The 11,161-nt window shown below is 40.3% G+C and overlaps 1 protein-coding gene across 2 annotated transcripts in view; it reads right to left on the bottom strand.

The window, feature by feature from the left end:
• Window positions 1-2,524: 2,524 nt before the first annotated feature.
• The window catches only part of LOC117297446 (epidermal growth factor receptor substrate 15-like 1), a 40,531-nt gene continuing 31,894 nt past the window's right edge, over window positions 2,525-11,161 (bottom strand). Inside the window, exons 15-21 of one of the 2 annotated variants that reach the window (XM_033780484.1) lie at window positions 11,030-11,107; window positions 8,605-8,695; window positions 7,809-8,288; window positions 6,188-6,246; window positions 5,574-5,909; window positions 4,298-4,684; window positions 2,525-2,897 (exon numbers count right to left, since the gene is read on the bottom strand). In XM_033780484.1, coding sequence (XP_033636375.1) covers window positions 2,760-2,897; window positions 4,298-4,684; window positions 5,574-5,909; window positions 6,188-6,246; window positions 7,809-8,288; window positions 8,605-8,695; window positions 11,030-11,107 — 1,569 coding nt within the window. In that variant the 3' untranslated portion in view covers window positions 2,525-2,759. The remainder of the gene's footprint in view (window positions 2,898-4,297; window positions 4,685-5,573; window positions 5,910-6,187; window positions 6,247-7,808; window positions 8,289-8,604; window positions 8,696-11,029; window positions 11,108-11,161) is intronic. The other variant, XM_033780485.1, reaches the window with a different exon arrangement.

The following is an 11,161-nucleotide window of genomic DNA, read 5'->3' as shown; positions in this document are numbered from 1 at the left end:
GTTGTATCTATGCAGCTAGCCTCTAGAGTGAAACAAAGACAACAATGCGTTGCAATATTCAAAGGAAAGTGCATTGGAAAGTACTTTCACTTGGTACTTTCAAGGGAGCGTGAAAGCAATTCCACTTAGAATAGTTTCATAAGAGAGTTAAACAAGTCCTTAACATGTACATCATCTTAAGTAACACCGTGTGAAAGTTTCCCACTGCAACTGTTTAAATATGACCTTAACCCTTGGTAAATATATTTACATGTAGGCCATACATGTTGCCTCATAATACTATGACATCTTCAGGGTTAAGACAACTCTCATTTTAATAACACTTGTTTGTGATGAGTATGGCCAAAGTACCGTAGTTTCCTGCGCTCAGCGTCAATGCCCACAGGTTGATTTCACAAAGAGTAAGGACTAGTCCTAAGTAAGGACGAGTAACTCATCCTAACACGCGATAAGAATAGTCTTAACTCTCGGTGAAATCCACCCCAGTGCCCTTTAATTACCACCCCCCCCCCAAAAAAAGGAGAAAAAACCCATTATTTGTAAATGTAAGATTTCACACAGTGATCATCACAATGAACTTAATTGTTATCCGATAAAGCGCACTGGTAGACAAGGCGCAGTGATTTTGAGGAATTTTGTTGACGGTCAGAGCGTCTTATTAACAGGAAATTACCGTAGAATGGACTGACTGTCTTTGATGAAATGGAGTCTGACGACCACAAGATCACAACAAAATAATTGGACAGGCAAGACATACACACGAATTTATATTGACCCGGCAAAATTCTTTACAAGTTCTTTACGGATTCTTTAGCAGCTTAAAAGTACAATATAACGGGACAAATAAGCACCTTTCAAAAATGGCTAAGCAAATACTTACAAGTGTGTAATCCACTGTGATTTCATTATAGGACACTGAATTCCCCCACTAAGGTTACACATCAACTTCCGAATAAATATGGCCATTCAGAAATTTACACCTGCGAATAATTTGAGTACTAATAAACACATATTTTGAATTGAATAATATGTATTAAAAAAAAATTATTCCAAATACATTGGCGAAACAAAAATTATAGTCGGATAAAGATACAACATTGCGTTTATACATTTTACACATATATAGGAAAAATTAAAACATGTTTTGCTGACGCTTTTTACTTTTCTTAGAGCAACAGAAAGATTGACAAGAAAACTTGTGGGCCATGTAGACTTTGTTCTTTAGAGAACTGTCTTGCTATATATTCTACTACCACTGAATAGTGGGTTTGTACTAGGGAGAGAAGCAGAATTAATCTAGCGAGGTTATACCCTAGATATCCTCAACAAAAACAGTCAGATCAATTTTGCAGTTCTCCATCACCAGTTACACCTCACAAGATACATCCTAATCTGATATCTTTTATATTGGATTCATATGGTCAAAATGGCAATTATTTTTGATTATGTACAACTAAAAATAGACCATGGACAAATTTCATGGAGCTGCTGCAAGGAACACGTTGCCTTGGATCGGACAAAGCGTTTTGTAACCAGTTGTTATAAAATGCATATGGTTGGAAAGATGTTTTAAAAGTAGAATACGATGATCCACACATATTTGCCTCGAAATTGCGTGGTTTTCCTTTCACTTTGCGAACTAACATGGTCGGTCATTTATGGGAGTCAAAAATTTGACTCCCATAAATGGCCGACCGTGTTTGTCAACGAGGTAAGAGGAAAACCACGCAATTTCAAGTGATACTTGTGTGGATCATTATATTCTACTTTTAAAATGTCTTTCTAATCATATGCATTTTATAACAAACGGTTACAAACGCTTTTCAAAGACCAACTCGACCGATCCAAGGCAACGTGTTCCTTTAATCGGAGAATGCTTTATAGAAAAAATAAGCAGGATACCAGTCACATTTTGTACGCGTGAAATGGTAAATTATCAATTATCTATTTCTGCTAAGCATAGTTTTGTTGTGCTTAGCTGATTTTGGTGCTTGGGCAGCTCCATTTAATTGCGCCCAGGTAGAAGACAAGGTTGCTCTGTATGTGATCAAACAATGGAAGTATGCCTGCATGTACGCAAAGGTCTTCAATGAAATCAGTGATGGGGCTGTCTTCAGTCTTGTGACGTCACATGCAAGGGGTCTCTAGGAGGTGAAAACCTCATTTATGAGACACCTTAGATTTCAGCTTGTCATTCCTCTTTGACTCATTTAAAGGCAATGGAAACTATCGGTAATTGTCAAAGACTAGCCCTCACAGTTGATGTATCTCAACATATGCATAAAATAACAAACCTGTGAAAATTTGAGCTCAATCGGTCATCGAACTTGCGAGATAATAATGAAAGAAAAAACACCCTAGTCACACGAAGTTGTGTGCGTTCAGATGGTTGATTTCGAGACCTCAAGTTCTAAATCTGAGGTCTCGAAATCAAATTCGTGGAAAATTACTTCTTTCTCGAAAACTATGGCACTTCAGTGGGTGCCGTTTCTCACAATGTTTTATACCATCAACCTCTCCCCATTACTCATCCCCAAGAAAGGTTTTATGCTAAGAATTATTTTGAGTAATTACCAATAGTGTCCACTGCCTTTAATGACCACTTTAAAAATGTCCGCTGTCACTCCAGACAAATTTGGCATACATACTAGTCCCCCGACATAAAGTGGTTGATTGACAGCCTCTAGTGAGGGCTGATTTACAGTAAATCAAACAGCGCCCTCTGTTGGTACGATTATAAGCTACCATCATTGAGGGTGCTATGCCTCCGATGAGCCAGCTTCGGTTTTCACCGCGACCCCGTCTGATTGACTCTTGTCTTGGTCCTGTGGCGTTGATTTACTCTCGTCTTGTTTGGCGCCCTCCTGTGATGGCCAGGCACTATCCCCAACCTCAAACTGAGACAAGAGAATAGAAGGAAACAAATATTCAAATTTTAAAATGAACATATTATTGTGGACTCCACAGCCGCTGTTTTTCCTAAGACAACCGGCGTTTGGTTAGATGCGTTACGGTGTCGATGAAGAAGTAAGGATAAAAACTCTTTCATTGTGAGTTATCTTACTTCACTCTAGAGGATGCTATTTCTCCTTTTCTAAACTATAAAGGAAACTGGTGTTTGGTTAGATGGGTTATGGTGTCGATGAAGTGAAGACAAAAACTCTCTCATCCCTTGTGAGTTATCTTACTTTCCCTCTGGAGGATGCTATTTCTCCTGTGCTAAACTAAGAAAGCCTGTGTTTGGTTAGATGGGTTATGGTGTCGATGAAGTGAAGACAAAAACTCTCTCGTCCATTGTGAGTTATCTTACTTTCCCTCTGGAGGAGGCTATTTCCTCCTGTGCTAAACTATAAAGGAAACTGGTGTTTGGTTAGATGGGTTATGGTGTCGTTGAAGTGAAGACAAAAACTCTCTCGTCCATTGCTAGTTATCTTACTTACACTTTGGAGGATGCTATTTCCTCCTGTGCTAAACTATAAAGGAAACTGGTGTTTGGTTAGATGGGTTATGGTGTCGATGAAGTGAAGATAAAGACTCTCTCGTCCATTGTGAGTTATCTTACTTTCCCTCTGGATGAGGCTATTTCCTCCTGTGCTAAACTAAGAAAGCCTGTGTTTGGTTAGATGGGTTATGGTGTCGTTGAAGTGAAGATAAAGACTCTCTCATCCCTTGTGAGTTATCTTACTTTCCCTCTGGAGGATGCTACTTCTCCTGTGGTGAACTATAAAGGTAAATGGTGTTTGGTTAGATGGGTTATGGTGTCGATGAAGTGAAGACAAAAACTCTCTCATCCATTGTGAGTTATCTTACTTACACTTTGGAGGAGGCTATTTCCTCCTGTGCTAAACTATAAAGGAAACTGGTGTTTGGTTAGATGGGTTATGGTGTCGATGAAGTGAAGATAAAGACTCTCTCATCCATTGTGAGTTATCTTACTTACACTTTGGAGGAGGCTATTTCCTCCTGTGCTAAACTATAAAGGAAACTGGTGTTTGGTTAGATGGGTTATGGTGTCGTTGAAGTGAAGACAAAAACTCTCTCGTCCATTGTGAGTTATCTTACTTTCCCTCTGGAGGAGGCTATTTCTCCTGTGCTAAACTATAAAGGTAAATGGTGTTTGGTTAGATGGGTTATGGTGTCGATGAAGTGAAGATAAAGACCCTCTCGTCCATTGTGAGTTATCTTACTTTCCCTCTGGAGGAGGCTATTTCTCCTCTGCTAAGCTAAGAAACCAGTTAGATGGGTTACAGTGCCGATGAATTGAATTTGAAGACTCTTCCGTTGTGAGTTATCTTACTTTCACTCTGGAGGATTTCGCCAACCCGCCAAGAAATCCCTCTTCGCTCGATTCATTTGAGCCACCTTCAGTTTCCTTCCCTCTGCCTGAGAAATCTTCGTCCGTCGAAAACGACACTCCTTGACTGGACTTACTCGAGTCATCTAGGGGAGACATTTTTTCGTTGCTGCTGGAGAAAATGTCTTCTTCGGGCCAAGACGAGGCACCCTTAGGGGTGACTTCTAAAGAAACATTTTTAACGTCGCTGGCAAAGATGTCTCCCTTCGGTAAAGGCGATGTGTTCTCTTTATTGCCGGCACCTTGATCGGCTTGCTTCTTCGTTCCGCTTGAGAAGAAGTCGTCAATTAACCAGGAAAACGCATCACCGCTAGCTTTATTTGAGTTACCCTGTTGAAAGTTTTAAATCAATTTACTTCCAACAATAAGACTCTTCCAAAAAACATACCTGATCTTTTCAAATGAGGATTTCAAAAAATAAAAACAAAATCTTCCAATTCAAACAAGAAAATTTCAAGAGATTAGTGGAGTACACAAAGATTAAAAAATAGCAACAGTAAATACAAATTTACATAAATGAGATAAGCTTTAAAGACCAGCTGAAAAGAAAGCGACAAGTGGCCTTTGCTAAAAAACAATTTCAATCAATAAGGAAATTGAATTCACATAAAACTAAACAGATTTGCAATTATAAAATAAGCAATCGCTTTGAATACCATTCTTCAATAGTTTTCAGAAAGATTTGTGAAAAGCTATGTTACATTATCCCTCCTGTTATGACATTTGTATAGCTGCTTTGTTGCAGCATGGAGGTATAACAAAGTAACATCCTACTATTGATGTCAAAGTGTAATTATTTTGACAAATGCTGTCAATGGCATAAATTGAGTTCGTTTTTCAAAACCTTGAGGTTGGGGCCTAATCGACGATTGGCAAAAATGCAGAAGTGTAAATCTCTTTTTAGCAGTGTTGGTTTTTAAAAGAGCCAGTGGTTTAAGAACCAACATTACTCAAAAGAGATTTACACATGCAAACCTTTGCACATAAACAAATCTCACCTGACTATAATCCCACTATGCAAAGTTTCAAATCCCAGACATACATTATACATGTACACAGTTTAAACACCATTCCCGTCAAAATATATTTCAGCTCAAGTAGCTGTTTAAAAATAAAAAAAAAGAATATTGACGCTTGATGTCGACAACTCAAGAGCAAGAGAAGGGACACATTTAAAATTCAAAGCGAAAGTTCAAAACAAGAGTTTAGATTAATTTACCTTGGCCGATCCAAAATCGGCAAAACTTGCGAAAGGATCGGCAGCCCCTCCCTCCTTGGCGTTAGTGGAAGCAGGAGCGGCGAAACCAGCAAATGGATCTCCCCCAAACGGGTCGCTAGTCGAGGTCTTGGAAGCGAACGGGTCGGGCTTCGACTCCCCGCCGAACGAAGCGAAAGCATCGGCGTTACTGACGGAGGCGGTTGTAGTACTGGACACTGATGAAGCAGTGGAAGCTTTAGACGACGACGTGGTGGTTTTACTCTTCTTAGGGGGTAAGGCTGGCGTCTCCTCTTTAAAGTTAAATGTGTCACCCGCAAATCCCTCTTTAGTAGAGTTCTGATCAAGAAATAAATAAATATAAATAAATATTTCAGAAATAGATACTCATAAGTATTGCTTATTAAAGGTAGGGGTCATAGATTGGTAAATACTCCACAACACAACAGCTTTACTCAGTGAGAAGCACTGCACAGCTTTTATTCTGTAAACATTTTGAGAAAGGATTCCCTTAGAAGTTCAGATAATTGTTCACCCCAAACCATTTCAATCTGAGAAATGATTCATGCATATAGAACCTCAAAGAAATTTGGTATTTGATACAAACAAAGACTTACCGTCATAAAAGCATCAGCTGGAAAAGTCTCCCCTCCAAAAGGATCGATCGAACCGAACCCTGCAATCACAAACACAGGTCAAAGGTTACAATGTATCTATAAAAACTAGTAAACCTCAAAGCGTTTTGCTCCCAAAAAAGCTTAAAGGAACACGTTGCCTTGGATCGGACGAGTTGGTCTGTAAAAGGTGTTTGAAACCGTTTATTATGAAATGCATGTGGTTAGAAAGATGTTTTAAAAGTAGAATATACTGATCCACACAAGTATCACTCAAAATTGCACGGTTTTCATTTTACGTCGCGAACTAGCACGGTCGGCCATTTATGGGAGTCAAAAATTTGACTCCCATAAATGGCCGACCGTGTTAGACGACGAGGTAAAAAGAAAACCGTGCAATTTTGAGTGGTATTTGTGTGGATCATTATATTCTACTTTTACAACATCTTTCTAACCATATCGATTTGATAACAAACGGCTACAGAACGCTTTTCAAAGACCAACTCGACCGATCCAAGGCAACATGTTCCATAAAGGGAGACTATACATTACATGGGTAAACCCTAGCTCATCTAACTTGATTTCCATCTTGTTTTAGGGGCCATCTCAAGCAGAAAAAGTAATGCTTATCAGAATAAGGGTACCACCAAACCTACCATGTCACATGTACAATCTGTGACTGGTATCTTGGGCCCAATTTCATAGTTACTTAAGCAAACAAAATTGCTGAAGCAAAATAATCTTTGCCTTGTAAAATCAGATTACCGGCTAAGACTCCACTCAATTGTTATGCTAAGTAAACAACAGCTTAATATTAGTCCCATACAATGTACATGGCATGAAATTTTTGCCAGTAACATGTGTAAAATAAGCAAGCTATTTTCGTGCTTAAGCAAATTTTTTGCTTAAGCAGCTCTATGAAATTGGGCCCTGGTCACTTCTGGGCCCAATTTCATGGCTCTGCTTACCGCCCAATTCTGCGCTTACGATCGCAATTCCCCGCTTACGTGCAAGCGCCGAATTTCTGCGCTAGCCTTGTAAGCGTAGAATGCCTAGTAACGTGAAGTACGCACGCGCAGAAGCCCAAATTCGCCACTTACCCGTGAAATACGCTTGCCGTAAGCACAGAATTCCCTGCTTCCGTAAGCGCCGATTCTGTGCTTACGGTAAGCAGAGCCATGAAATTGGGCCCTGGTTAGCAGCAAAGTATTAAGCAATATTTTCTGCGTTTAAAGCAGCTCTATGAAATTGGGCCCTGGTCAGTACCAGAAGTGGCACTACAAGAAATAGAACAGCGTAGAATAGATTAATTAGCTCACTGTTGGGTAAAAAGCATCCGATAGGTTTTGAAGCACCTTAGAATTGACCCCTTGCAAGCGCGTCACACGCGGCAACTGATGCCACGCTCACCATGTTGGTGGTCAAAAGGCTTACGTGTAAACACACCGCATCACCTAAAAATGCGCACTTCACTGAATAACCCACGATGACATTGGCCATTAAAATGGCGCATCCGAGATTATTCTGATGATGACGTCAGGTGAAATGGGTCAATATGTACATGTACCTAGAGGAGGGTTTAGGTACTCTTGGAAGCAAGGTACAATGAAAAGTAAAATCTCACCGTCAGTCTTTGTACTTCCTCCTGCCTTGAAGGGGTCATCGCTTTTGAACAGATTCTCGGCTCCTGCTCCAGGTGTTGCTGAAGATGCAAAGGGATCATCAGTGGATGTCTTAGAACCAAAAGGGTCACCACTCTTGAAGGGGTCAGAGTTCATATCACTGAAAGGGTCAGGGGTCACTTTTGAGTTGAACGGATCGGAAGATGTACTTGGAAAGGGGTCAGACGACGTTGAGTTTGTGAAGGGGTCAGGGGTCGCTGAATCCTTGAAAGGGTCAGGCGACGTTGAGGTTTTGAAGGGGTCAGGGGTCGTTGACTCCTTGAAGGGGTCAGGGGTCGTCGACTCCTTGAAGGGGTCAGGGGTCGCTGTTTTGTGGAAGAGGTCAGGGGGTGTTGATTTGTTGAAAGGGTCAGGGGTCGTTGAGTTCTTAAAGGGGTCAGCACCGAACGGATCTGAGGGGAAGCCATCTGACTTAAATGGATCTGTGAGAGGAAACAAACATTGAGATTTTACAAAGTCTGAAACGTGGATCCAGATCTTAGAAGGTGTTTTGCTGAAGCGCAAGCGTATTTCACAGGTTATCAAGAAAATTAGGCGACAGCTGTATATTCAATATGGATTTGCATTGTAATGTCACTCATTTTCATAGGTAAGAACCAGAAGTTTCGCATGCCTTTTTGTGTTTTTTATGGTTTGCAGCATTATGAATTGGAAACTCACGCAGTTCACACAAAATGAAACTAGCAGCTCTATGAAATTGGGCCAAGGGAGTATTGTAGTCCATTACGTATTGCTTACCATCTTTAAAAGGATCTTGAGATTGAAATGGGTCGCTCGATGATGCATCAGCAAAATTAGCAAATGGGTCTCGGCCTTTGAATGGATCCTCCTGGTCGGATAAACAACACATTCAAAATCAATCTCAAACAAAAACTAGTCTTTAAAGGCAGTGGACACTATTGGTAATTACTCAAAATAATTATTGCCATAAAACCTTTCTTGGTTACGAGTAACGGGGAGAGGTTGATGGTATAAAACATTGTGAGAAACAGCTCCCTCTGAAGTGACGTAGTTTTCGAGAAAGAAGTAATTTTCCACGAATTTGATTTCGAGACCTCAAGTTTAGAATTTGAGGTCTCGAAATCAACCATCTAAACGCTCACAACTTCCTTATGCAAGGGTTGTTTTTCTTTCATTATTATCTTGCAACTTCGATGACCGATTGAGCTCAAATTTTCACAGGGTTGTTTTTGTATGCATATGTTGAGATACACCAACTGTAAAGGCTAGTCTTTGACAATTACCAATAGTGTCCACTGCCTTTAATTTGACATCGTCTTTACTTACAAATTTTATTCATTACGGTGTTTGCAAAGCCCAAATTACGGGAGAAAATCAACAAGGAAATTGTTACTGGACCGGGGCCCAATTTCATAGAGCTGCTAAGCACACAAATTTGCTGAGCATGAAATTCCTTCTTTGATAAAAACAGGAATGCCAACCAAATTGTCACGTGATTTTCAGGATAAGCAAACATCAGCTGAATACCAGTCACAAGCAATATGCAACAAATGGAAATTTGGTTGGTAATCCTGTTTTTATCAAGGAAGAAATTTCATGCTAGGCTAATTTTTTGTGCTTAGCAGCTCTGTGAAATTGGGCCCAGATGTCATAGTAAAAGGTCTGAACTGTTTCAATTTCAACCAGCACTGAGAAAAGATGTATCCAATTTGTACTATGGGCAAGTATTCTTCAATACTCAACAAAAAACTTAAAAAGTTTTTAATCAGACTGAAAGTCAACATTTGAACAAAAACGCAAGACCACTGGGGTGGATTTCACAAAGGTAGTCCTTACTTAGGACTAGTCCTAGGCAATGCCAAGAGATAGGACCAGTCCTAAGTAAGGACCAGTAACTCATCCTAACTTAGGACCAGTCCTACCTCTTAGCATTGCCTAGGACTAGTCCTAAGTTAGGACTACCTTTATGAAATCCACCCTTGGACTTGTCCAGTCATGAGGTTACTGGCTCGGTGCTGAAATCACCGGCCTCGGCCTGTGGTCCAGAGTAAATTTGTAGCCATGGTTAGAGAGTAGATTAGTCTGATGAAATGGTGAAATGACTGCTACCGTGTGAGGTAAAAACACAAGACCACTAGACTTGTCCAGTCATGAGCTTACTGGCTCGGTGCTGAAATCACTGGCCTCGGCCTATGGTCCAGAGTAAATTTGTAGCCATGGTTAGAGAGTAGATTAGTCTGATGAAATGGTGAAAATGACTGCTACCGTGTGAGGTGGGTGCTGCCAAAAGCATTCAGTATCAAAACTGACGTACAAGAAAGGCTCATAATATTTATGGCCGTGTCAAATGATGTATGAAGAAAACTGTGGTAAACTGTGATTAGTCCAAAAGCCATTAGTCATGCACCAGTGCCAATTTCAATTAGTGGTATTGCATTTACAGGCTTAACGTTGGTACTAGTCATCTTAGGCCCACACACCGCCCACCAAAAACAAAACAGTCGCAGACAGTGTTCATTTTGTTGTGTGATCAACATAGCACATAGTATAACAAACCCGTGAAAAATGTGGGCTGAAGAAAATTGTGCGTGTCAGGAGCAAATAGTGTATTTCAGCATGTAAATGCATAAGGGAATCAATGTGTGGTGAAGAGGTTTTCAACTAGTGGTTTAATCCCAATGAGGCCTGGTTCTTGATAATTTTACCGAGACAAAGTCGAGGTAAATTATCAAGAACCAGGCCTCAGCGGGTTCAAACCACTAGTTAAAAACCAATTCCAAACACTTTGATTCCCATTCATAAATACCTTTTTGGTCAAAAACATCAACACTTTTTGGTCAAAAAGTAAAATAAATGCAAAAATTACAATTGTTAAATGATTTCTTTCAACACAACACCCCTCCAGCTCTGAAATGGTAAAGCCCTCTGCGGCCCTCGGGTAAACAACTCCATATAAGGGAATGCTTCAGCAGTTGCTCTCGACCAATAGGAATGAAGAAACTGTCATATAAGAACAGGTGCAAGCTCGCCCGTGTTTCAACACTTTTTACTGGTAATTAACAAAGGTTTATACACACCCACGTGACGCGCTCTCCACCAATAGGAATAGCGAAACTGTCCGAGGTATTTATGAATGGCCATTAATCTCCGCTTATGCAGCTTAATGTTCCTTAACGGGGGGGGGGCAGTCCCTTAAACCTACCTTGAACTCTTCATCAGTTTGTCTCAGCTCTGAGCTTACACTAAATCCACTAACACTACTCACGGGACTATTACCAGCCTGATCGAAATGGAGATAAAATAGTCATAGCATCACTACAGCACTACAGCATGG

This window comes from Asterias rubens, chromosome 12, assembly GCF_902459465.1.
Source record: "Asterias rubens chromosome 12, eAstRub1.3, whole genome shotgun sequence".
Taxonomy (NCBI): Eukaryota; Metazoa; Echinodermata; class Asteroidea; order Forcipulatida; family Asteriidae; genus Asterias; species Asterias rubens.
The sequence above is the reverse complement of the archived record's forward strand: the minus strand, read 5'-3'. Positions and strand labels throughout refer to the sequence as shown.